At 46.8% G+C, this 27,460-nt stretch overlaps 1 protein-coding gene across 6 annotated transcripts in view; it reads right to left on the bottom strand.

Annotated features, from left to right (window-relative positions):
• The window catches only part of LOC119440036 (uncharacterized), a 120,077-nt gene extending 106,428 nt beyond the window's left edge, over nt 1-13,649 (bottom strand). For all 6 annotated transcript variants that reach the window (XM_049661322.1, XM_049661320.1, XM_049661325.1 and 3 more), the window contains exons 1-3: nt 13,526-13,649; nt 3,732-4,022; nt 498-608 (exon numbers count right to left, since the gene is read on the bottom strand). In XM_049661322.1, the coding sequence (XP_049517279.1) occupies nt 498-608; nt 3,732-4,016 (396 nt within the window). In that variant the 5' untranslated portion in view covers nt 4,017-4,022; nt 13,526-13,649. The remainder of the gene's footprint in view (nt 1-497; nt 609-3,731; nt 4,023-13,525) is intronic.
• Nucleotides 13,650-27,460: the final 13,811 nt, after the last annotated feature.

The raw sequence follows: 27,460 nt of genomic DNA, 5'->3' as shown, positions 1-27,460 counted from the left end.
AACACTGATGCAATAGTTATGACTTTAGAGCCCATTTTGCAAATAAATGTGACCAAAACTGGTCATTTTTCGAACTTTGTTTAGTTTTTGGAGGATTTCTTTTTTAGTGTCTATCACATTATGTTTATCCTGGTTCATTTCATAGGGCATACATTTAGCTACACATATGCCAAAGCTTTCCTCAATTCCTCATTTCAGTAGTTACTTATCATTGCTGGCGCGACTACCAATTTTAGCACATTTCTTTATTAGAACTGACTCCCTGAAAAAAATTTGAACTCTTTTTTGCACTTTAAATAGTGAAATATGTTACTTAAGACGTGCTTAATCGGACAAAAAATTATTATATTCCTGGCTGCTGAATTGAAAAATTTTTTTTGGGTGTGGCCTCCCACCTTAAATGGCCTTCTGCATACTATTATTACTCACCAGGTGCGACCTGCAATTCAGAAGTTACAAAAATTGTTGAAAGACAGACACTTTTTTTAATGACCTACCTGGCCCCAGGAATCGATGCCTTTCGCAAACGTCTCAGGACGTCTACCAGGCACCCACGGCCACTGCCGGAGAAATTCCTGCTGTTCAGCCACTACTCGGGCCTGCAACTCCTGCAGTACAGAGAAGCATAGATTAAGAATGCTGAACGATCTGCTTCCCACCCCCGTGGCCATCACAAGCTTCACGAGTAGCACTGGCTACAATAATCAGCTTTTGGTCGGTGCACAGTGGTGGGGTCATGCAGATGTACTATACTAACGTGACGATGTTCGACAGGGAAATTTTAAAGTAGAACACCCAATAAGCACGATTACTCGAGAGTGCAATGTCACGACACTACACATCTGGCCGCTAAAGGTGGAATAAACTCTGATCTAAGCAAAAGAGCTGAAACTAGGCCAATAAAAATGACAGTGGAAACGAAAGTATGCCTCTTACTAAGGCCTAAATTGACGTGTTTTATTTCGAGATAATAACACAACATGTGAATCCTGTACTCTGAAAAAAGGTTAAGAAGGAAAGGCAGGGATGTTGAACGAGGCCTTGACTAGTTGCTACCCTACAGCTTGGGAAGGGAAAATACATGTAAGAAAAAAAGAACAATAAGCAAATAGAAAGAAAGAAGCAATCAGTGTGAACACACTTAAGAGTAATGTTTGCCGAAAGTCACAGGTGGCCATACAGTCCACTCGCCTTCAGAAATCTCTACCACTTTTGTGGTCCTGCATATGCAAGAAAGTTTTGGCCATGGTTCCCACAATCTCTTCTTTCGAGAGTGGTATGTCATTTATGCAGTCGGCTGAGACCAGCTTGTGGAGCAAATCATTGAGCGCCAAAGAACGGGCAGCAGCACAAAAGGTGCTCTATTGTTTTGTCACATCAGAAGAATATCATGCAACGCTGTCGGCCATTCCTACTCAGTCCTCATTTCAGATCCTCACTGTATTTTTCAATCATAAAGTGGTACCCGATTCCAGCATGTCTCCAGGGATCCGGCAGGCTTTACTAGCGCAGGCTAGGAAACAAAGGAAACAAAGGACACTATTGCCAGAACATAAAACGCACTCCTGGCTCAGTAATTAGCCACTACTAGATGAAGCGAAGTATCCGACAAGTAAAAAAAAATTAAATTCTGGGGTCTTACATGCCAGAACCACGATCCAATTATGAGGCACACCATAGTGGAGGGCTCCGGAATACAGTGGAACCTCGATTATACGATCACGGCTAATACGAATTTCCGGATGATACAAATTTTTCTGCGGTCCCGGCCGAGCCCCATTACTTTGCAACGTGCTAGAAAACGGTTGTTACGAATCGATTTTCGACCCACGTCGGTTGATACGAATAAATGCCGCCCCACTGGCGGCCGCGAAAGAGAACAGCGCGCAGTCACGCGCTTTCTCCCTTTCTCTTTTGGTGCGGAGGCGCAGACACGACGCCGGACAGCGCGGAGGCCGCGAATGGGCGCGAAGAGTTCGAAGCGGTGGCGCTTTTGTTGCTTTTGTGCTTTTCCTCCTTTTCCGCATGCCATCGGGCGGAGTGGCTGCCAGGCTTCGGGCCGCGTTCTTTTTTGTGCCATTTTGCCTAGTCGCAGCGAGCTATGTCTACCGAGATACGATCTCAGCTGATTCGCGCGGCCGTACGCCGAGGCACGGGAGCCTCCGTTGGCGCGTCTTCCGTCGAATGCGTTATCGGTGCCGATGGCACAGGGCGATTGTGGGTTTCGCTGCTGGAGTCACACGGTGCAAGACAGCGCGTCACGTAATCCACGGTGCAAGGTTGCGCTCGTTCAGTCGGATGCTCCTCCGCTTCTCCCGCTAATCGCTGTATTTTTCTTGCCGTAGGAGCGCTTGCGTATTCCGAAGGCGTGCTTCGTCCAAAGTTTGTTCGCCAACACAGGCGTTTTCGCATGTCACCCCCATCGAAAGGTGGCTGCTGCGGCTGGTATTTGATCCCTCAACCTCGTGCTTAGCAGCACATTGCCAAAGCCACTAAGCAACCATGGCGGTTGTATCCGAGAACAGAGCTTCAGACTGCTGTAAAAGGGAACGTTCCATACATGTTCATCTTCATCAAACACCTTTGTCTCATATTCTGCCCATTGGAAGCAGCTCCCATTCCAACACAGATCTTCTAGAAAGGTGGAAATTTGGTTTTAAAATAAAATAGAAATACAGAAAAGTAGACCGCATATTCTCATGAGAGATGAAGTCAATGAGACAAACCACAATGACCCCAAGGAACTGCACATAAAATCATTCCTAGTATTTTAAACATGTCCATGCTTGCCAGCATGTGACAATGCGTGGTTGCCCAGTGTTTGTAGCATAGCTGCCACTTTTGCTGGGCATAAAGGGGAGACGACACGCAGATTACGGCACGCACGATGTGAAGCCTGCATGATGAATTTTAAAAAGAAAGTGACCGACAGTGTAAGCAAGGCAAAAGCCCTGAAACGTGGTTTCTACACTTTACAGACCTAGCATACGAGACGTGACCAAAAAGTAACGAGAATAGTTTTCTAATTCACATATTTGGGCGCACAACATTAATTCACACAAGTACTGGGCGCACAATGTTAGAGAAAGGAAAGGCATTCAGGATAGATTCAATTATTGTTGTGGCACAAGATAAGCCCTAAAGGGCGCAAACTTTTTTAAAAGTCTCGCTGAGCTAGCCCCAGCTCATTCCTCCAATGTTCACCATTGCTCAGGCAAATTCACACACTGTTGTGGGAACGGCCACTCCTATAACCATGCTGTGGTACAACAAAGGTAGCAAAGGCTGCGAGGAGGTTCTGCAGGAGCTGGGTGTCTCCAATTTGGAAGCTGACTCACCCTGAGCAACCGACAGACCAGAGAAGAATCAGAAGAATGTCTGGAAAACAAAGCTGAAGCTAAATCTCATTGTCACAGTGCGGCTGAGAAAGCCTGCCTGGAGGAGGAAGTTCACAAGGGTTATGGAGAGCACCACCTATGCAGCAGGAGAATTTTGAAATTTTGCGCTGCTTCTGCAAAGAGCGGCCTGGATTCTGACCGAATTTCAGGCAAATTGACCATTCACAATAGTAAAAGGCATTTTTGGAACTTTCAACGTCATTCTTTTTCATAACACTTGACAAAACATCAGTGAAATCATACGAACCCGAATTTGTAAACTCTATGGGAAATTCTAGAGGTTTCACAGGTATGTTTGCAATATCATGATTTGCAGCGCCCCTTCATACTTACCGCCAAGCGAATGATGTCTTGCTGCTCCTTGAGCGAGGGGTTGGTGACAATGCGCTGCTGATAGCACTGAAGCAGGTACATGTACTCGGAGTGCTCGATGGCGGTCAGCGTGCTCACAGAGTTTTGGCTTTGCTTAGCTTTAGTCTTTTTCTTCTTCTTGCCGATCGCCTGCAATTGGTCAGGCACTTGCATCGGTTTCATAAGCTTCTTCTCTAGTGCGTCTATCTGGGCTTCTTGCTGTGCCCAGACAAGCGAATAGAGCTCATACTCCTTCGCCGTGAACATGGTCACCTGCATGTAGGACAGACGAGTCCGTTGTAATGTTCGAAGACCTCGTCCAGTAGACAAGACTAAAAGTATGATGAAAGAAAAAACACTCTAAGAGCGGAGAGCAGCGCGTATTACACTGCCTTTTATTCCTGCAAGATGAAGCAACCACTCAACAGTTGAACTTCGTTTTCCTTTCTCTTTGTGTGAGCTATTTCTTTTGCTCTAGTTAACACTCGTGACCTACGAAGTGCTGGGGGTGCATTTCTAGAAAGCACAGATGTTGTATGAGCCGTGTGACTACTTTGTCGTTTTGAAGCTTTAGGCGACATGTGCACACAATTTTGTCCTTTCCCGCAATGTTCTCCAGAACACATGAGAGTTTCTACCATAGTCTGGGCATGAAGTTATCGCACACTATGACAATATCGCCTTCAGAAATGCTAGTGATGTGTGACACTGGCCTACTATGAGCATCTAGAAGTTACCTTCCTAGAGCTTTCCTCAAATGGTCTTTCACTGATCGCACCATATGCTCCCAAAATCCACCCCACTCAAGGAGCACAGTCAGCATAGGATTTCCAGGTACTGTGACGAGCTGACAGCTAATCACCAACCTCACTTCCCCGAACAGTGCACTACAGCACCACCTCGGAGTACACCACACTGAAAAAAACCACAATGTGCAGAAAAACAGCGGAAAGCCTCTAGGAAACTAGAGCTCTTTCGCTCTTTGTGCGGTCCTTAACTTGTTCTCGAGCTTCTTTGTTAACCTCCAAGCTTGTGCCTATAATGCAAACTTCTGCCTATAAGTAGAATGCAACGATTGTACACTCTTCTTTTCTTTTCAACGACAGTGGTAAGCTCCCAGTCAGGATTTGGCAATGCCTGCCAGTATGCACTCCAACCCAATTTTATTCTGTAAATTTCCTTCTCATGATCAGAGTCCCCTGTGAGTAATTGACCTAGATAAACGTACTCCTTTACCGACTCTAGAGGCTGACTGGCGATCCTGAATTCTTGTTCCATTGCCAGGCTATTGAACATTACCTTTGTCTTCTGCATATTAATATTCAACCTCACTCTTACACTGTCTCGATTAAGGTCTCAATCATTTGTTGTAATTCATCACCGTTGCTGCTGAATAGGACAATGTCATCTGCAAACTGTAGGTTGCGTTGATCCTCACTCCTAAGCCTTCCCAGTCTAGTACTGAGGATCAACGGCAAATTAACCTTTGGTTTGTAGTATACTAGTCCATAAAAATTCACGCCTACAATGTCAAACAGTTTGGACACAGTGGCACACTGACGGGGGGGTTTCAGGTGTTGCAACCCCCCCTTCCCTCACTGCCAGCCCCACCAGTCCCATGTGTACCTTCAGCACTGTGTTCACATTGTCATTACTATTCAGAAGGTGGCTTGAGGTCGAATTTTTCTGATTAACAAAAACACTATCACTGTCTTGTATTTATTCAATCACTCTTGAATTACTTTGAGTAAAGCGCTGAAGAAATAAACATCGCCATCATCCTTGGTGTCATTACTACAATTATTAGGCATTTTATTTGCTGTTGGATTCCTCTGGCTAAAGTGAAGGAAATTGCATATTATGCAAGGTGCTTGCTTCCCCCCGCCCCCCACAAATATTTCACCCCCCCCCCCCCTCGGCAGAGATCCTGGGTGCGCGACTGTTTGGACACATTCATTCAATCTGCAGGTAGCGCTGCTAGTGGCAAAGTCGCAGGTTTCAGCCTCAAAGGAACACTAAAGGCAAATATTAAGTCACCCTAAAGTGATAGATCAGTGCTTGATGTCTAAGGCATCAATATTATTGCGAACAGAGCTTTAGTAATCGAGAAATGGAGGTAAATGCAGAACACGATTAGAGACTCCACCGGGACATTCAAGTGCTAGCCCGATGACGAAGGCACTCATTATAATTCTGCTACTAGTACTCAACCACTCGTGATAACAAGATCATTGTATTGCATTAGAAGACAAAAGAAAATGCTACTTGTCCAGTTCTATTTGATCTTTAGGAAAAAGAACTCACTGACAATACCCATGACGACGACATGAGCAGTCGAATAGTTTCGTTTTCTTCACTCAGTGCCGCCTGCACTTTTGTGTTTCAGTAGTTTCGTTATCGCACAGTGCTGCGGCTGGTTCTGCTGGCTTGCGAAACTCACACAAACTACACGTAGAAGAGAATGCTGCGTCCATGTGATGTCACAGGATTCCTGAACGGTCCGGACCACCCAACTTGACCAAGTGCAGCTGCAGCAGCGAATTCATCGCTCGGTCTTGACTCAGTTTCTCCATGGCACGCACCCAGGATCTCTGCCAGGGGGGGGTTGACAGTTTGCCAATACCATCTAAACAGCACTAATTTCGATTTCTTCACGGGAGATTGTCAAAAAAATTCGCTTTTTGCAAGTGTGCAGACGATTGCACGTCTTACATCTTAGTTGCAGTACTCAAATGCGTAAGGAAAGAAAAGGGGTTAAACAAAAGGAGGGGTTAAGTAGGCCTCAGGGGGGGGGTTCCAACCCCCGATTCCCCCCCCCCCCCGTCGGTGCGCCACTGCTCCATGGCCGCACATAAGCGTTTTCCGCAAATAACCATAGCGCCGTCTGCCGGGTGCCCTTTTACTCAGCGACGGCAGTAAAGGGTGGTGATGGCATATGCTCGAGGATGGGCAATTGAATTGGGCTAGAAGTATGCTTCAGACGCAATTTTCTCGTAAACTAAGTTTTTTCTTGGCCCAAACAAGCACTGCGAGGTTTCTGGAATGGTATTTCAACAGTCCACATCAACTTAGTATTTGCCTTTAGTGTGCCTTTAAGTCACACACTGCCCAATCACTCATTTCACTCACTACTTCAACTTTGGCCCCCAGAAGCGCTCTCGGAGTTGTGCAATGGTCATTGCAACTCCCACGTGAATAGCCACCAATGCAAGCATGTTGTGATGAACTCAGTGGCGCAGTGTTAACCGGGAAGAAGAATTTGGTGCCTGATGCCTTCTTGGTCCGCGATACGGACAAGTCTCCTTTGAATCCGCAGCAAACCAGGTGGTCTTTTCTAGAGGTAGTCGTTACAGTGCCATGAAATCATTACAGTGCTATGCGATGACACATCCAAGGTAACTCCAGGTTTAGTTGTGATGGCCGATTCCCCAATTATCTTACGATGGGACACATAGTATTTCGTAGTATCCGTGTTCTCGATGGCGGGAGTTCGTTCCACATGGCCATCTTTAAGGAGCATAAATAATAACTGCAATAACTGTTCCATAGTAATATATCACAGCTAATCAGAACGGCTTTGTTCGGAGAAAGTCGACGAAGGGGGCAGCAAATAAGTTTCATCGCTCCTGTATGATTATCATGATTGCCTGCTTGCAATTGTAAAGGCTGATTGCGAGGGCCCAGGACGCGGCCCGAGCTCAAGGCATTCTGGAATGAGGACGCCTCTCCAAAGCTGCATTTACATATTAAAGATGTTTATTCTCTCTCTCTCTCCCAATTGCATACTTATTTCCAAGGCAGACAAACTTCATATCTGCAATCATGCAGCTCAATGGTTTCGACAAGAGCTTTCACGACTTGTTTGTCCTGGGTGGATGGTTCAGGAACATCTGTGATCGCTAAGCTTTCGAACTGCCAGAACTTTTGCAGCTCTTAGGATACAGCTTCCTTGTTCCGGCTGCAATCAGTCCACAGTACACAAACATTTGCTTGTGTGTGTAGGTGAACGAGCTCATCCTTGTTTACGGGTACTGGAAATGTCCAGCCCAGTACAGTTTCAACCGACTTCTGAACGGCTTTGTGCGCTTCTCCTCCCAGGTGACGTCCTTTGACAAAGTGCTGCCACCTACGTAGTGGAACACGAAGACTGAATCATCGTGGGTGAAGAAGTTTTGACATATATGTAGTAAAACAAAAAAGCTAAATAATCGCAGATTTCAAATAGTGGCCCTGCAGCCGTCTATGTAGAAGAAGAAAAATGATGTGGCCGAGCTGAGCACTTTTAATGAAGGTGCGCTGGCTGCCGTTGTACAGAATACCTCTGAAGTAGCACAAGTCCCTTGGTACCTTTTATCCAATTTCTAAACGTTTGCAGAAGAATGGTGTCTTCTTTGGCAGTGCGAGCAGCTCACTCAATTGAAGCAGCAGCCGTCCGTCGATAGAAGAAACTTTTTCTTCAAAGTTGTCAATCGGCATGTCGCAATCCTGAATTGAATGTGCCATCTCACAGAAGACGCACGCCTCCTCCTTTGTCATCGTGTTGTTATTGAGGACTGCAGCCGATTTCGTGGGCTGACTCTTACGACTGCCGGAAGGCTGTTGTTGACCGCCGTACGAGACACATTGCTGGTAGGTCATCTGCTCTCTACACTCCACCTCGATGCGAAGGTACTTGAGACGTTCCTGAAGTTTTTGTTCCAAGCTCGGCAGGTCATATGCATTTGTCGTCTCAAGTAAACGTCGGCCGTAATGTTCCACCATTATTCTTGCAGAATCAATTTTCTCAGCACGTCGCACAGCACTGCAGCGTAGGTCGACTCCGAGTCCTTGGAGGTTGCTGATGTTCACGTGCACGTCATAGCAGCTTCTCAGCCTAGTAACTTCCGCCAATGTAGTGACGAGGCAGAGAGTGCAGAGGTTTTCTAAGTGTTTTTGTTCAATAATTCACACTCCTTCAAGATGAAAAATGACGTCCTCATAACTGCTGTCCACCGTCAGTATGCCAGCAATAGCCCTGGCTGCCAGGCTGTCTAGAAGAGACCGGAGGTAGTGGAACCGATCAACGTTAAGCCGTGGGTTCCCATGTACAGAGTGCTAAAGGGGTCCCAAAATCGTAGCCATTTCATAGGGGAACCATAGAATCTTGTTAGGTCTAACTTAGGAAGCCTTGCTCCGGAGACAACTACAGCTTCCCTCGGGCTTGTTGGAGGCAACAAAGATGAGTCAGTTCGTACATCACCTCTGGGTCTTGATGCAGCCGAAGACTGGACAGTTAGCTCTTGGATGTGATGCCGTAGCAGACCAACCATTCTGGCAGCCTGGTCCACATACTCCAGCACAGAGTTAATGTCAGCGGCCATGTCGTCGTCAGGCATTTCTGCCTGAAGTGCTTCGTTGGCCTGGACATTGGTTTTCTCAAGGAACTGATGAATACTGCGAATTGCCACAAGATCGAACTCATTTTCTGGCTAGAAGATCATCAACCTTTTTGATGAGCTTAGTACTATGTCGTCACCAAGTTGCTTTCGTGTTCCGTGGGCGTTTGGTGTGTGGAGTGCACATGGTGTGTGGGTGCAGTGAATGGAGATAAACAAGAAGCAGACGACAAGTAGTGGGCGCGCGGAGGTGAATTCCGTGCTAGATGGAAGACGACGACGTCGAAGACCGTCCGGCACGTGAACACGCGGCGCAGAAGAAAAAAAAAGGAAAAGAAAAAGGCATCCAATCGCAAGAGACCATGAAGCTTCGAGCGGCCAATGAGCAAACGACGAATCGGCCAGAGCAGCAGAAAAGCGAGGCGCACTGGCAGAAGAGCGGCGGAGTTCCTGGAAGCGACGCCAGAAGAAGGTTGGCCACCGGACTGTGGGAGTTGAAGAAGACGGGCCGTCGGGTTCCAGACCCGAGCCACCAGGACTTCACCTGACCGGGGCCTCCTGCCAACCCATTCCTGGGCGTCGCCACTCTACCCACTGTTGGGTAGAGTGGCGAACTGTTGCCCGAGGCCGGCGGACTTCTGCGCCCGTGGGCAGAACGTGAGCAGTCGGGCTAGGGGCCCGAGTTTCAGGCCCAGCTGCCTGGCCAGAACACCGCCGCTGTCTGCCCGCTGCCACCCAAGCCGCCTGCCTTCTCTCTCCAAGCCGGAGCTGCCGCGCTCTGGTATCCTGCCCAATGGTCCAAAACACTGACCTTTGGTGAGACGAACGCCCCGCCCGGTCTTTTAGTCACTTCACCGTCTCCCATCCTCTGCGAACTAGTACGCGCCCTCATGCACGACCTAAGCCCGTACTTTGTGTGCTTTTAATATCACGAGTGTCCTCCGGGTGTTTCTTTTGCCGTGATATTTCTTTAAGTGTTTATTTTAGGGGTTACTTTTCGTTTTAGTTTTATTAAAGGTTTGTGTGTGTTCTCCAACAAACGGCTTTGTCCTCAATTGGGTTCTCGGAGGCTCCGCCTCATAGAATCGTCTGAATCATTAAAGAAAAGAACCTGCATCACAGCGTTTTATGGTTCGCCATGAAAGCCAGTCCCGGGTTTCGGCAGTAGCGTGAAGTCAAGACTTCGTTGTGCAGTAGACCAGGCTTCAAAAACGGTGAAGGACAATGCGCTCGAAGAACTGAGAACAGCACGCCTTACGCCACCATTTATTCCAGCAAGATCAACAACCTCTGTGCCACACACCCTCGATAGCCAAAACTTCATTTTCCTTTCCCTTTGCACAATATCACAATGCAATGCTTAAAGGGCACCCGCCATGGTAACCGAGTGGCTGTAGCATTGCAATGCAAGACCTCGACGTCGTGGGTTCAATCCCAGCTGTGGCAGTCACATTTCGATAAGAAGGGCAAAATGCAAGAACACTCGTGTGCTTAAACTTTGGTGCACCCCCATCTCAGGTGGCCAAAGTTATACCAGTCACCCACAATGGTGTGCCACATAATTAGATTGTGCTTTGAGCATGTAGAACCCCAGCATTTAATTAATTTAGTTTTTAAGATTCATTTCTTTTATTTATGTTACGGAGGCAAGAAAGGGATTACAAGGAACCATGTCCACCAAAAACAACTTAATTTAAAAAGGCAGCGGTGGCCCCACGGGTAGAGCACAGATGCAAGGCGTGGCAGAGCCAAGACGATCACAAGTCCCCAAACCTCAGCACTAAACTTGGCCGCATGCTTCATTGTCGATTTTATGCTTTGTTATTGCAGGCTGACCTGGCAGTGTGCGCTTTTCACTGCCACAAGAAAAGCAGTACCATTTCATAAGTCACTGTGATACCATCGGTAGCACTTGCAAGGTGCCCATGATCACACTAAGAGGCTGTGCCACTTAATTAGTTTGCATTTTGCCCCCACTGAAATGCAGATGCCGCAGCCAAAAAGGCTACCACTTGTGCTCTCTACAAGTAGATTCTCTATTTTTACATTTACAGCAGCAACACCATTTCCAATGCACTGTTTCCAACAGTGCCATTAGAAATGATGCTACCATAGTACTATCTACCTGTCCACACATCGGCACAAAGCTAAGAAAAGCTGTTCAATGTCTCTGATCTCCTGCATAGCGCTCAACCAGTCAGATTCCTATCCCTTTTTTACATTCACTGCCACTGTCTGAATACAACTTACACTTACACTTTGCGCCATGGTTTTGTCATTTTTCTTGACACCACCACATTTCCATGTGTGGTACCATATTGCTGATAATGGTAGTGCATTATAATTCTGCTGTCTCTTTTAAATTCATTGTCACATGCAAGCAAGCACTTTGGCGACATACGGGATTATGTTTGGTGGAGTGTACAGCACGCTATAGTTTATAACCCAGGCTATACCTCACCTATAAAGCAAAAAAGAATGGTTCATCATCCCCATCATGGGCCTATTTATGCCCACTGCAGGACGAAGGCTTCTCCCAGCAATCTCCAATTACCCGTCTTACCCCACCTGACCCCATCTTAACTATGGTTACACTAAAGCAGGTTGTTCCGTCTGGCTGCTGCCTAATATTTGTCAATCCACACTAACTTTTTGAAACAGCTAGGTACAGCTGCAGCAGAAAAGGATAAGCACAAGTGACCGATCACCCGATCAGATAAATTGCGGCATGCGACACTGTTGTTCCCTAGCACGCCAAAAACGATAGTGCCAGGCACTATCGTCGTTTGCTCTTTGAAACATGAATCATGCGGTATTTTAGATACCAGTGTGCACGGGAACAAGAGCACCGCGTACCGCAATTTCCCTGCTCCGGTCATCGGCCACTTGTGCTAATCTTTTTCCGTTTCAGCTGTACATCATGACTATTTATGGTTTTAATTATCCGTATCTAATATTTCCCAAGTTTTCCAGCACTGCTTGCTGCATATGTTCACTTTGCTGCATGCATTGTCTCAGCGCTTACATGTGCGGAAGGAAAATGAGCACTGGATCCAACAGGCAACCAGCAATGCTGAAATATTGCTTCCTTTGCTCCAGAGCACGTCATTCAAGTACTCCGGACACTGTTCGCACATTCTATACATGAGCATTCACACGACGCAATTAGTACCTGCAAGGTGCTCGTTACTCAACAGCCATAAAGGTCGCTTGAAAAGTTTATCTTGCCTCTGAAAGAGACGCAGTTATGAAGTGCATCTAAATTTACTGAGGACAACTTTAGAACTTCACACTGTGAAAGGCGGCTCAACTGCTCAAGTGGCACAGCAAAGCAAAGAAAAAAAGTGCGGGCACAAAGTATTTCACATCGCACAACGAAATTGATGATGAAACGGCAACGCATCTGCGCGCACTATACGATTAAGTTATATCCATCGACTGCTGACTTGTAGTTTACACAAAAAAAAAAAAAAAGATCACCGCACCTTCCACTTCGTAAAGATAGTCGAACAGCGAAGCTGTGTTAGTTACACCGAGTGTTACGAGAGTTACATGTGCATGTGTTGCACGTGATGCAATTGCGTAAACACAAGTAAACACAGATCTACAACAGGAAGTTATACTGAAACGTTGCGAGGCGGGAAGAGGCAGCGACTTCCGACGCTACTCGACGAGTGTCCAGTTCCCTGGTCGAAACCTGCCGAGCCGCCGCCAGAGGCATCGGCTGCAGTCACGGACACCGCGCGCGTTCGAACGCGGTCGGCGTCGGCAGCAGCTCTGCGCGTTGCACGTTATCCGAAAGGGCGCGCCGCACAGAAACACCTCTTATCGCGTCTCTCCTCGTCGCGCCCATGTGCACAAAGCGTCACAACATAGTGATTTGGGCGGAAAATGGACTTCAGTGGGTCTGGCTTTCGGGCTTCTAACTGCGCGGTTCTTCAATGATCAAGCAATTGAGCAACAATCACACGGTAATTGGAAGGAAACCTGCACCAACGCAAAGTTTGTGGGCACAAACTATCGGGTTTACAAAAGAACGCAAGAAATGCATACAAAAGAAGGCGAATGGGGAACGAAAAACGCAAGGTGCGTGGCACTTTGGGTGTGCAAAACCTACTACATGATCCTGTAAAGTCGCTTGCTGCGTCGCCGACATGACGACAGGCCGTTAAAGCGGGCATTTGCCAGTGGTGACATTTTGCTCGCGAAATCTCTCGTGCGAAGTATCTCTTGAACTTATTTCCTACCTATGCAGCGACATCGAGTTTTGCAGCATGTGTACGCTAGTTAGGCTAGCTTTGAAAACAACGAGAAGGCACACATGGTATAAGGGCAACAGAACACACGCGGTGAGCAGGAAAAAAAAAACAAAAAGGACAGTTCGTAGAGCAAGTACTGCACCTGTGGGCGATGTAAACAAGGGTACGTCAACGTCAAAAACAGCGTCCAACCACAGATGCATAGAACAGAGATCCAACTTGACAAACGCCACAGATCACAATGCGCGCGCGCCACAGAACGCACGCAGCACGAACGCGAAATGATCACATGGCTAACGATGGATGGATCAATAGATGGATGGATGCTATGAGCGTCTCCTTTGAAATAGGGTAATGGGTTGCGCCGCCAAGCCCTTGTTATTATTTTGCGTAGTGTCCTACCTTTATTTTTGAGAAAACACACAAATACAAAAACTTTTTGAACCATTACTGGTCTCCCTACTTTTCTGCCACCAAACCTCCAACCGCCTCTGTACCGTAGCCTCTGACAAATTTATATAAAGGACATGTTTACTTTCCCTCTTGCTCCATAGCAAGGAAATTGAATTCCACTGGTCGATCTAGAGTAAGTTTGCGTTTTCCATTGGTCGATTGGGATTAGAGCATGGAGGTAAAAAAATTTCCCTTCCTCCATGGATTAGAGTGTACTATATTGTGGGAGTGGGTCCAGCGGACGCCTTGGCCACGGTGTAGGAACAGGTGATTCGACGATACGGGGGCCGCTGGTGGGAAACGCGTCTAACCAATGCCTCCTTTACTAGATGCCCGTCGCGTTGCTCGCTTTCCCCACGACCTAATGGAACTAGTAGTCATGGCTTTCCCATTGGGGCGGCGGTTCCCTTAGTTCAGCATAAATTCTGTGAGGCGGCGCTCGTTGCCTTTTCAACTTCCGGCGGCGGCGGCAGCGGTGGTCGACGACTTCCGCCGGCCCTTCTATAGCGCCTGCCGACTCCGAGACGGTAACAGATGCTATGGTAATCTCAGAGGCCGCAGCACGTGATCTAAGTTGCAGACGTGCGCCACAAGCGGCGCTCGTTGCCTTTTCGCATTAAAGCCACTTTATTTCGCATGTGCTCAATCAGGTGAGGATGGACTAGTCAGTGCAGTGGCTCCACTGGCACAAAGCCAGTGGGAAAGGGCAGAGAAGAGGGTTCCTAGTAGCACGTCGACAGGTCCTGATGGCATCCCAATTATGTTGATAAAGACATTGGGCCCAAAATCTAAGAAAGCATTAAGAGAGGCAGTGAGCAAAATGATAATGGACGGTAAAGCCCCCGACGGGTGGAGACTGAGCAGGATGAGCATGATATATAAGGGAAAGGGGGACAAAGCCGACATAAACAACTACCGTCCCATAACAGTGACGTCAGTGGTTTACAGGGTGGTGATGCAGATTATAAAGGACAGACTGCAGGCATGGGTGGAGAGCGAGGAGGTGCTGGGGGAACTACAAAATGGGTTCCGAAAACAAAGAAGGTTAGAAGATAATCTGTTCTCATTGACACAGTGTATTGAAATAGCAGAAAAGGAACACAGGCCCCTATGGCTTGCCTTTCTGGATATTAAGGGAGCCTATGACAGTGTAATCCAAAAGGATTTGTGGGACATACTAGGCACTCTAGAGGTGGAAGATGGAGTAAGAAATCTTTTAAAAGATATCTATAAAAGTAACAAGGTGCTTATAAAATGGGAAAACAAGGTATCTGGGCCTATAGAGATACAGCAGGGGCTTAGGCAGGGGTGCCCTCTGTCACCTCTGTTGTTCATGCTGTATTTACAAGGACTAGAGAAAAAATTAGAGAGGAGCGGACGTCTCTTCAACCTTTCCTATTTCAAGCAAGGAGAATGGATTAAACAGTCATTACCAGGACTGATGTATGCGGATGACATTGTACTTATGGCTGACAGCAAGGAAGACTTGCAGAGATTAATGGACATCTGTGGTAAAGAGGGAGATAGCTTAGGTCTGAAGTTTAGTAAAGAAAAATCGGCAGTCATGACTTTTAATGATAATCAGGGCAGCGAGCATAGGATACAGGAGGTTACGCTGGAGGTGGTGGATAAGTACAAATATCTTGGAGTGTGGATAAACAATGGGGCTGAGTACCTAACGGAACATGAAAAATATGTGACGGCTAAAGGTAGCAGAAATGCAGCTGTGATGAAAAATAGGGCACTGTGGAATTACAATAGGGTACGAAGTGGTGAGAGGGATTTGGAAAGGGGTGATGGTCCCTAGTTTGACTTTCGGCAATGCGGTCCTGTGCATGAGATCAGAGGTTCGAGCAAGGTTGGAAGTTAAGCAGCGAGGGGTAGGTAGACTGGCTCTGGGAGCACACGGAAATACACCAAATCAGGGTGTACAGGGTGACATGGGATGGACGTCATTCGAGGGCAGGGAAGCCAGCAGCAAGATAGATTTTGAGGAGCGATTGAGAGAAATGGCAGAAAAGCGGTGGGCAAGGAGAGTTTTCAGTTATTTGTACATGAGGAATGTTGATACAAAATGGAGGAAGCTGACCAGAAAACTGACAATCAAATATTTGGACTGCAGTAGGGGTGCAAACCAGGAAACAGCGGTTAAGAAAAAGGTTAAGGAAACAGAGAGGGGTCTGTGGAAAACAGGGATGCAGACGAAATCAGCACTGGGAACATACCGAACTTTCAAGCAAGAAATTGCCAAAGAAAATATCTACGATAATTCTAGGGGAAGCTCTTTGTTGTTTGAAGCCAGGACGGGAGTATTGCGGACTAAGATGTACCGAGTCAAGTACCAAGGTATAGACACGTTGTGCTGTGCGTGTGGAGAAGAGGAGACGGCTGAACACCTCATACTTTTCTGTAAAGGGCTTAACCCTACAGTGCAAGGCAACGGGGCTGACTTTTTCAAAGCATTGGGGTTTAGGGACAGTGAAGGCAAAATAGACTTTAAGCGGGTAGAAATAACCAAACAGAGGTTATCTGATTCGTGGATAAAATCAAGGCAGGGGTGAAATTTCACCCACCACAAAGTACAAAATATGTTAATAGTCATGGCTAGGTGGCATATGCCACCGCCCAGTTTAAAGGGTTCAGCCTCATCCATCCATCCATCCATCCGGAGAAGAGAAAAGGGAGAGGGCACGGAACCGGGTTTACCGGACCACGCGGCAGGCATCTAGTAAAGGAGGCATTGGTCTAACTAATGGTGGTGTTTCACGTCTGCACCGCTGCACGGCAGCACACCTTAGGAGGCTGAAAAAGCGAGAAATTCGAACGTGTAAGTAATTGTAACTGTGCGTAAAGCGCGTGGAAAACAATTAAAACTATTTTTTACTGTTTATGTCTCCCACTATACTAATTGAAACCCCTCAGGCGCCGAAACAGACGATAATATCTCCGACATTGCGGTCGCGTCGCTCGATCGAGCAGACGGCGTTTGACAATGCCTGGAAGCAGTCGCAGAAAAGCGGTGCGGGCAGACGATTAGTTATCTTTTTTATTATTTTGCAACGTTTGCTTTACCGTTGAGCAATCAGTCATCATTGTTCTCGGTAAGCGCTCAATAAAGTGTTCCCGTGGTATAAATAATGGAAAAGGACGAATACGTTGAATCGCAAGAAAGGGAAGAAGAGAGATTTGCCGTTTGAGCGGCGACGTTGCCTAGCGGAGACGGATCGAGCCGGACTATGGGCAAGAAGTGTTTCGTTCCAAACTGCAAGAGTGGATATGACTCGTGCAAAGACAAAGTATGTATGTTCAGTGTCCCTAAAGAGACGAGTCTACTGCAAGCATGGCGGGATGCCATACAACGTGAAGACCGAGTCCTGCGACCAGGGGACTACGTGTGCGAAAAGCACTTCGACCCAATGTACGTGTCAAAAACATGGACGGCAGTGCACAACGGAGTTGTTTTAGCCAGCACGACCCAAAGAGCTTCTCTAGATAGAGATGCTGTGCCGACTCATTTTCCGGCTACTTCACACTACACTTTCAAAGAACTGTGTTCCGTGACAACTGACGCTTGCGAAGCGCTCCCGAAACAAAGAGCAATAGGCAGAAAGCACAAGCGAAAAAGAAGAAACAGAAAGCAAAATGTAGTGAATCACGAGTTACCATGGAGCTAGCAAATAGAAGACGGCCAGAACCAGAATAGCGAAGCCAACACAGAACAGACTCCAGCTGACGGCAAACGCAAATCAAAACCTAAAGGCAGTGAACTACAAGAACCGCAGGCAAAATTTGTATATGTGTGATGCAAGAGCTCAACAGACTTCTCGCGTGGACAAGGAAACGTTAGCCATAGCAGCTCAGCAGTCTACAAGACCTCACAAAATTCAGGACTTCAGTGCAGAATCGCATCACGGTAACACCGACAGCATCAACTTCAACACGCTCTTCGAAAATCCGTCTCGCCAGGAATAATGTCACATGGTATGTATATTCTACATCGATGGACTTCCTTTCTGTTGGTTTGCAAGTTGCTTCCATTTGTTTTTCTGTTGCCTCGTAGTTTTGAATAAAAAAGCAAGAAAAACGATCAGCTTCTTCTATCATAAATATTTTATTAAGGAGCATGCGCATACTGATTCCATGGGACGATATATACGCATGGAAGGTGCCGCATGGTTCATAAGAAACAGCCTTTAAATTGGTGCTTTATGGACCCAATACTATGCACGGGGCCTGTATGTGAAGCGCGGAAACTAAATTTTTGTTTGAGTCTACAGAACAATGATAGCACAGTTCACCGCATTACGCGAAAGTGCTTATATACACACTCAGGAGGACATTGTACGCGGTCCTATACGCACTGTTATCGCATGAGAAATGACAACGGGGACTCAGCGTATAGTAACTCGTCATCTAAACGTAACTTGCAAAATGAATTGTCAGCTTCTCCAACAAAAATGCGGACTGTTAGCGCCGCTTTGAGCGAAATATACGCTTTTGATTTAAAAATGCAGCAAGCCTAGCGACACTCTCAAATAACTCTTTAAGCTTTTGGAAAATTAAGATGATAACCTCAATATGAGAGCGTTAACACTAACAGGCACTCTGAAAAACGCAGGCTGAAACAGCTGAAACGCGCGCGCTCAGGGTATGTTTGCCCCCGGCCCCCGGCCCCCATGCCCCCGGCGCCCAGGATGGATGGATGGATGGATGAGGCTGAACACTTTAAACCGGGCGGTGGCATACGCCACCTAGCCATGACTATTAACCTATTTTGTACTTTGTGGTGGGTGGAATTTCACCCCTGCCTTGATTTTATCCACCAATCAAATAACCTCTGTTTGCAAATACCCAGACAAGACAGGGAACGCATACACGCGCACCCAATACCCAAGAACATGCACCCCATGTTTAACGCCGGCCGCAGACGAGCGAGAGCGGTGGCACTCGAACGGTTACGCAACGACCCAAACACTCATTACACAGACGCAACTCCCTACCCCTCGAGGCTGAGAGCATTTGCTGCGGTCGTCACTAGAGGTAACGAAGCAATCACGTCGGCTACGATCCGTACCAAGAGCACGGCCGTGGCCGAAGCGGCGGCCATAGCACTAGCCATACGAGCGGCAGAGGGCAAGAGGCAATCTGCACACGTTCTCACGGATTCGCAAGAAGCTTGCCGACTGTTTCTCAGGGGCGTCCTCCCTCGGAGCGTCCTAGGCATTCTAGGAAACAACCTTCGAGAAGATCACATCATCACATGGTGCCCCGCTCACGAAGGTGTACAGGGAAACGAACGGGCGGACCGCCTGGCTCGAGGACTAATTTTCCGAGCCGCGGACACATCGACCCGGGAGGAATACCTCACACCTACGCTGCCGCGAGATATCCTAGACAGCCAAAGACGGGCAAGGCAGACAATGGCGCCACCCCACCCTAAACTCACACGCTGTCAATCCCAGGACTGGAGACGCCTACAAACGAATACATATCCCAATATACACACACTCAGCAAAATACACCCGTCCCAATACGATGACTGCTGTCCTTGGTGCAGCGACACACCAACCCTCATACATATCACTTGGCATTGCAAACAAAGACCAGCAGAGGGAAACTCACCCCTCGTTACACGCAACGAACTTGAAAGGTCGTGGGAGGCGCGACTCGCCCGGCAGGACCTGGGAAGCCAGCAGGCAACCTTGGACCAAGCCGAACGAGCCGCTAGAGCCAGTGGGGCCCTGGAGTAGGGGCTTCACCCACAAGAACCTCAGTCTGCTATTTTAATAAAATGTTTATTCCTCCTCCTCCTCCTCTGTTTGGTTATTTCTACCCGCTTAAAGTCTATTTTGCCTTCACTGTCCCTAAACCCCAATGCTTTGAAAAAAGTTGCAGTGGCTTAGCTCGGCTATGCCAGGATATACGTAGCGTTAGCAAAGGTTCAGCTGATTATTCTTAGCTTTCCTGGTTGTCTAGATTGTCAAGGATTAGCTTGATTGTCATGCTTACTGCTGCTCCAATGACACACACGCGGTATACGTATTATGTGGCACATGTATATTTATTTTTGCTCAACGTCACGTTGCTTCTCGATTGCCACAAAGACGGCTCGGTGATCAGTGAAGTAACACGCTGCCGTCTCTATGGACCCAACACAATATTTGGAGTTCTTCTCGGCTCCGTTATTCTGCGCTGTTGAGCAGCATTTGCGCTCCATGGCTATACCACACTGGCAAACGCCAGTCAGAAGCGCAGCGGCTCCAGCGCAGTGTCAGACATACTTTGAAGGCGAGCGCGCGCCGGCGCCAGTGCGTCTACCACGGCTACGACGTCACTCCTCTGGAATGCGCAGACCGGCGGCGGTGAGTCGCGCGCGGCGGCGGCGGAGTGCGCGAGAGGTGCCGGCTCCGGTGCCTCCGGTGCGCAAGCCGTGTGACATCACTGATCTTTGCGCATGCGCAGCACGGCTCTTGATGTGCCGCGCGAAACGGGCTTGGCTAGGCCAGTGTAGCTAACGCTACAAAAATCAGCCCCGTTGCCTTGCACTGTAGGGTTAAGCCCTTGATAAGTGGTTCTTGAGGGAAAGGGAAAGGTTGGCGCTATCTTCTGCAGCCCTTGAGGGAGCACGGCTCAGCGCCAATTAAGCCCTTTCCAGGAAAGTATGAGGTGTTCAGCCGTTTCCTCTTCTCCACACGCACAGCACAACGTGTCTATACCTTGGTACTTGACTCGGTACATCTTAGTCCGCAATACTCCCGTCCTGGCTTCAAACAACAAAGAGCTTCCCCTAGAATTATCGTAGATATTTTCTTTGGCAATTTCTTGCTTGAAAGTTCGGTATGTTCCCAGTGCTGATTTCGTCTGCATCCCTGTTTTCCACAGACCCCTCTCTGTTTCCTTAACCTTTTTCTTAACCGCTGTTTCCTGGTTTGCACCCCTACTGCAGTCCAAATATTTGATTGTCAGTTTTCTGGTTTCCTCCATTTTGTATCAACATTCCTCATGTACAAATAACTGAAAACTCTCCTTGCCCACCGCTTTTCTGCCATTTCTCTCAATCGCTCCTCAAAATCTATCTTGCTGCTGGCTTCCCTGCCCTCGAATGACGTCCATCCCATGTCACCCTGTACACCCTGATTTGGTGTATTTCCGTGTGCTCCCAGAGCCAGTCTACCTACCCCTCGCTGCGTAACTTCCAACCTTGCTCGAACCTCTGATCTCATGCACAGGACCGCATTGCCGAAAGTCAAACTAGGGACCATCACCCCTTTCCAAATCCCTCTCACCACTTCGTACCTATTGTAATTCCACAGTGCCCTATTTTTCATCACAGCTGCATTTCTGCTACCTTTAGCCGTCACATATTTTTCATGTTCCGTTAGGTACTCAGCCCCATTGTTTATCCACACTCCAAGATATTTGTACTTATCCACCACCTCCAGCGTAACCTCCTGTATCCTATGCTCGCTGCCCTGATTATCATTAAAAGTCATGACTGCCGATTTTTCTTTACTAAACTTCAAACCTAAGCTATCTCCCTCTTTACCACAGATGTCCATTAATCTCTGCAAGTCTTCCTTGCTGTCAGCCATAAGTACAATGTCATCTGCATACATCAGTCCTGGTAATGACTGTTTAATCCATTCTCCTTGCTTGAAATAGGAAAGGTTGAAGCTAAGTCCGCTCCTCTCTAATTTTTTCTCTAATCCTTGTAAATACAGCATGAACAACAGAGGTGACAGAGGGCACCCCTGTCTAAGCCCCTGCTGTATCTCTATAGGCCCAGATACCTTGTTTTCCCATTTTATAAGCTCCTTGTTACTTTTATAGATATCTTTTAAAAGATTTCTTACTCCATCTTCTACATCTAGAGTGCCCAGTATGTCCCACAAATCCTTTTGGATTACACTGTCATAGGCTCCCTTGATATCCAGAAATTCAAGCCATAGGGACCTGTGTTCCTTTTCTGCTATTTCAATACACTGCGTCAATAAGAACAGATTATCTTCTAACCTTCTTTGTTTTCGGAACCCATTTTGTAGTTCCCCCAGCACCTCCTAGCTCTCCACCCATGCCTGCAGTCTGTCCTTTATAATCTGCATCACCACCCTGTAAACCACTGACGTCACTGTTAAGGGACGGTAGTTGCTTATGTCGGCTTTGTCCCCCTTTCCCTTATATATCATGCTCATCCTGCTCAGTCTCCACCCGTCGGGGGCTTTACCGTCCATTATCATTTTGCTCACTGCCTCTCTTAATGCTTTCTTAGATTTTGGGCCCAATGTCTTTATCAACATAACTGGGATGCCATCAGGACCTGTCGACGTGCTACTAGGAACCCTCTTCTCTGCCCTTTCCCACTCGCTTTGTGCCAGTGGAGCCACTGCACTGACTAGTCCACCCTCACCTGATTGAGCACATGCTATGTTTCGTTCTTTAAATTATTCTGTCATCATTGTTCTTATATGTTCCATTGCCTCATCTCCCTCTAGTCGAACACCTTGAGCTGTAACTATAAACCTCTGCTCTAGGCTAGTCTTATTATTCAAAAGAGTTGAGATGTTTCCAAAATTTCTTCGCTGCTTTTCTATCCTTTTTGTTTACTTCTGACAACCATTGGCTCCCCTTTCTTCTGATCTTCTCATTGATCAAATGGGATGCTTCCCTTCTACAGTTTAAAAAGTTATTCCATTTTCTGCCTACATCAGCTTCTGGTTCACCCCTCTGCTTTGAATATCTGTGTTCCCTGGATGCTTCCTGACGTTTCTCTATATATGGCCTTCTTAACCTCCTCATCCCACCAGCTCTTGGGTTTACGTCTTCTGTTCCCTTTTGTCTTGACTCGTACCTTAGTAAGCTCTAGCTCAAATAGTCCTGTTAAATTTGCATATAGCCTCTTAGTCGTGTGCGCCACCTAGCGGCATCCGAACATTAGTGAGACACACCGCGCGCTTACGTCGGCTCACCTGATCTTTTTACACCGTGGCCTTGGCAAGCGCCGAGGTAGAGTGTACTAGAGTATGGTCGAGTGGGACGAGCGGCTGAGGCGGTGCATGCTTTGCAGTGAGGCGCCCGACGTGGAAAAATACTGGGGCGGCGCTGCGGTCGAAGTGGATTGGGCCGCATCAAGGTGGCGCCGTTGGAAACTGCTGGCGATACTGCTCGACAGGGTCATTCGTACAACTTCGCGCGCTGGTATTTGCGTTCAGACCAATCAAATGGGGTTCATAATTGCATATGACATGTAGATATGCCTTAAGAATAAATTCCTTTTCTTTCTCTTATTTATTTATTATTATTTTCTAATGCCGCTCGATGATTGCGCGTGCATTGCGGCCGCAGTGTCGGCTTTCATTCCGCTATGTTATTGTACGGTTCCCTTTGGAGAAAAAATACTTTCCTCGTTCTCCAAGCAGCATGTATCCCTCGTGTGTATTGTTACGTATATAGTTTTCTATCAGTAGGTATTGTGAAACGCAGACGAAGCAACATATGTAACCTTCCCGCTTGCCGCTTCAAACAAGTAAAGCATATCTGCCGCATCCGGCGCCTTGTACTTAGATTTACGGGAAGCATTGATATAGATTAAAAAAAATAGAGTAAACTGCAGTGCAACATTCCATTCAAGTTTCCGCCTTTCTCGCGTAACAGAATGCGGAGTAATTGGTACGGGGTTATTTATTGCAGTCGGACCTCGAGCGCCGAAAACGGTTTCGTAGTTAGCCATTCTATATGCTAACCTTTGGCCGTAAGCCGTACGTGGAATTTTTTTTCCAGTTGATACTTCAAAAAAGGAAAAAAAGAAAGAGAGCCTGCGTGGTAGCCTAATTAGTGTCTATATCGTGGATACGGCTTTTCGCTGCTAATTCTGGAGCTCGCGGCTTCAGTCCAGGTCGCGGAATTCGATGGGAACGAAATGGAAAAAAGACTCGTGTACTTCTATTTAGGTGCGCTTTAAAGAACCCCAGGTGGCAAAACTAAACCGGGCGCCTCATAATCATATCGTGGTTCTGCCACGTAAATCCGAAGAATTTGCTTATATTAAAAAAAGAAAAACGCAGGTGGCAGCGTTCTTCGACATATTTCTGGGGGTGTAAACAACATAAATTATTCTAGAGTCTGATTTCCGAGAAAAACATGTTACGCTTATCCTATATTTCATGCATAAATGTAATGCCGTTACCAAATGTATGACCGCTCAACTCTGCAGCTTGTATATTATAAATGGCTGCGTTCAGTTATCCGGTGCACTATCATAACGACCCTAATGAAACAATAAAAGGAACGGCATGTCTCACATACACGCAGAGATATGTGCAGATCTGTTGCGTTTGTTGAAGAAGATAAGTGTACGTACCACATGGGGCACCTAGTTTTAATGGGTTGCAAACATGATGAGACTGTCAAACAAAGTTTTCTTTGTCTGAATCAAGTTAGCAGATTTAGCAGGCTGCCCCAAAACGGGGCGTTTATATTGAATGAGAGCTAGGAACTTGTTAAGCAGGACTTGTTAACACCCGTCCGTTAATTCTCTCCGGCAGCAAAAATCATTCAGAATAACAGTCCTCACTTGCATGCGGTCACTCACCTTTGCGATTTCAATAGTGCTGTCATGCGTTACATTCGAACACACACACACACACACACACACACACACACACACACACACACACACACACACACACACACACACACACACACACACACACACACACACACACACACACACACACACACACACACACACACACACACACACACACACGCACGCACGCACACACACACACACACACACACACACACACACACACACACACACACGCACACGCACACGCACACACACACACACACAAGATGGTTTTGCCTGCTATGAATATTATTGCTGCGAATGAGAGTTTTATTTCCATTATTCACTAATAAGTGTGTTTGTTATGCAAACACGTGCGCTTATTCCAGTCGCGAGTTCTCACTTCTCCATTTCAATTATTGCATTTGGAATATTTGTTATTTTCTCCCTTACCTATATATATTCTAAATATATATGTCTATGTACCCTTTGATTTAATTACCTAGAAATACATTTGTCATTCATCGCGCCACGCAGTTAATAAATCTGGTTTATTTCACTCTAATATTGTTTTCTTCGATCATTGGCCCTGATCAATATCCACCAACAAGAAGCGCGTGTAAAATTATATGAATAATAAAATTTTCTTACGTAGCATTCATGGTGCGGAGATACCAGTTACTTTTAGAGGACAGTGGTAAAAACAGCAGTTCACCTGGCTAAAACTACATTTGGAACCGGCCGTCAAGAGTCATGGGCGCACCGAAGCAACTAAACCATTAAAAAATGTACTGCACAGAGGTTCTGAGAGAAAAACAGGGCATCCGCCAGCGTCCGTGTAGCGAACGCGTGCTCGCTAGCAGACGACGCGCTTGACAACGAGAGCAAAATTGAAGACGTCGCGTTGTATAATCTATGCCTCAAATATACATGTTTGGCAAGATGGTTTAAACATAAATTTGCAGTTGAAATAAAGCGCCATTTTAAGAGCGTACTATGCGCAATCGGCCTCCGCGCCCGCAGCGAAAGTACGTTGAATATGCCGCGGAGTGCGTCTCCGCCCCAATCCAGTTCGCTCGCAGCGCCCTCGCACTATTTTTCCACACGCGGCGCCACAGCGGCAGACGCCGTTCGGCCCACTCGACCATTGTCTAGTACACTCTAGCCGAGGGTGAAGCATAGCGGCGCTGCCGTCGCCTTCTGAATCTTTGGCCAATAAACGTTGGCTCTAGCTGTTTCGGCAGCGCTCATTGGCTGAGGCGAGCTCAGGGGCTGAGTAGCTGTCGTCTGCTCGATGCACCGTCGTTGTTGCGTCGTTTGCATTCTTTCCGCTGCTGTTTTTCCATTTTAATTAAGAAAACTCGGTGGGGAATAACACCAGTGTTGCCGCCACCGAGTATCCGCCTGTTAAAGCTCCATGCAGCTGCGGTAGGGTCTCCGGCGCGACAAGCGTCCGGCCGGCGAGTGGGGCCGCTCATTCGGGTGAAAGCGACGGTTGCGCCACCTAGAATTTCCATAAAAAATGCCTCAGCGCAGAGCCCTCGTTGGACCCACTCCCCCAATCTAGTACACTTTCATCAGAAGGAATCACCCACGCTGCAAATATCTAGAGCCCGTACGTGACGGTCGCATCGATGACTTACCATTATATCTGAGCATAGGCAGTCATATAAAATATTTTTTTTTCTAGCCGAATCGACCGAACACGTGAATTAGGTATGCGTGCTGTCAGAGTCGCGGGTTTATCTTAAATTACGAATCGCACTTTCTTGTTCTCAAGTGAATTCTGTTCGTGCCAACGACAGAACCCACCACAGCTTCGTTGGCTTCCATCTGCACGGTAGTGGAATAGGCATATGATTTTTTTACTTAATATATCTAAGCTTCACTAGGCTGATTTGATCAAACATGCATGGTTTAGTAGTGGAGGCGTTAGAGGCGGGCAGGCGGTTCTAATGCATAGCTTTTTCTTGGCACGAATGTCTTAGAATAACATTTAAGCGAATACCTTGCATAGTACCGCGACCTTAATTTAGTGCTCGATGCAAGATGAGCAAGGTGTAGTGGGAGGATTTAAAAGGCGCAGACCGTAATTTATCTCGTATATTTTGTGAAAGGTGCGCAAGACGAGAAACACTAGTCTAACGACCACAAAGCTGCAATATTACTTATAAAGAGACGTCGAAAGCATATTAAGACAGACTCAAGCATGCGCGGAAGTCAACTGCAGTCGACGAATGCTTCTAGCATACCTCACGTTCCATATATTACACAACTGTCACAAAGTTACCCAAACACAAGGGGTATACTGCAGCTTTGATCGCCTTAAAATGTGTTATAAATTTCTCTAGACTTTTATAACAAATGTTTTGGTGAAGTTGCAGAAAGAGATACTACGTTAAAACATCGTTAAACCATGCCGAACACGTGGTTAACGTTTGGTTATCAAGCATGTTCCATGAAATATTATCAGTAATGTGGACAGCAAATTATTTTAGAAAACAACACATGCATGATAAACGTCGCAAAACCTACAAAGGTTCGCTGTGAAATGATATAAAATTCCTAGTATATCATACCAACTTGTCCAAGCATCTACGTTATCAGTGGTATAAAAGTTCGGAAAATTAAACGTGTGGAAGGTATTTTTTTAAAGGAAAGTCAAGGTTCTTAGCTGTGCGCGCTTGCTCAACGCGATTTATCAAGGACTACGAAAGGCGAACAGGTTAGTGTATACGACGGGCACTAGCACAATTCTGACATTCACGATTGAAATGTTACAAGATCACTCACATCGTTTATCCGAACAGAATTCACTTGAGAACAAGAAAGTGCGACTCGTTATTCATGATAATTAAGCCCGCGACTGCGATAGCACGCATACCTAATTCACGTGTTCGGTCGATTGGGCAAGAAAAAAATATTTTAAATGACTGCCTATGCTCAGATATAATGGTCAGTCATCGATGCGACCGTCACGGGCTCTAGATATTTGCAGCGTGGGCGATACCTTGTGATGAAAGTGCACAGAGAGCAAGCGCGACCGGCCCCGCGAAC

This window comes from Dermacentor silvarum, chromosome 2, assembly GCF_013339745.2.
Source record: "Dermacentor silvarum isolate Dsil-2018 chromosome 2, BIME_Dsil_1.4, whole genome shotgun sequence".
NCBI lineage: Eukaryota > Metazoa > Arthropoda > Arachnida > Ixodida > Ixodidae > Dermacentor > Dermacentor silvarum.
This window is presented reverse-complemented; position numbering and strand designations above follow the sequence as displayed.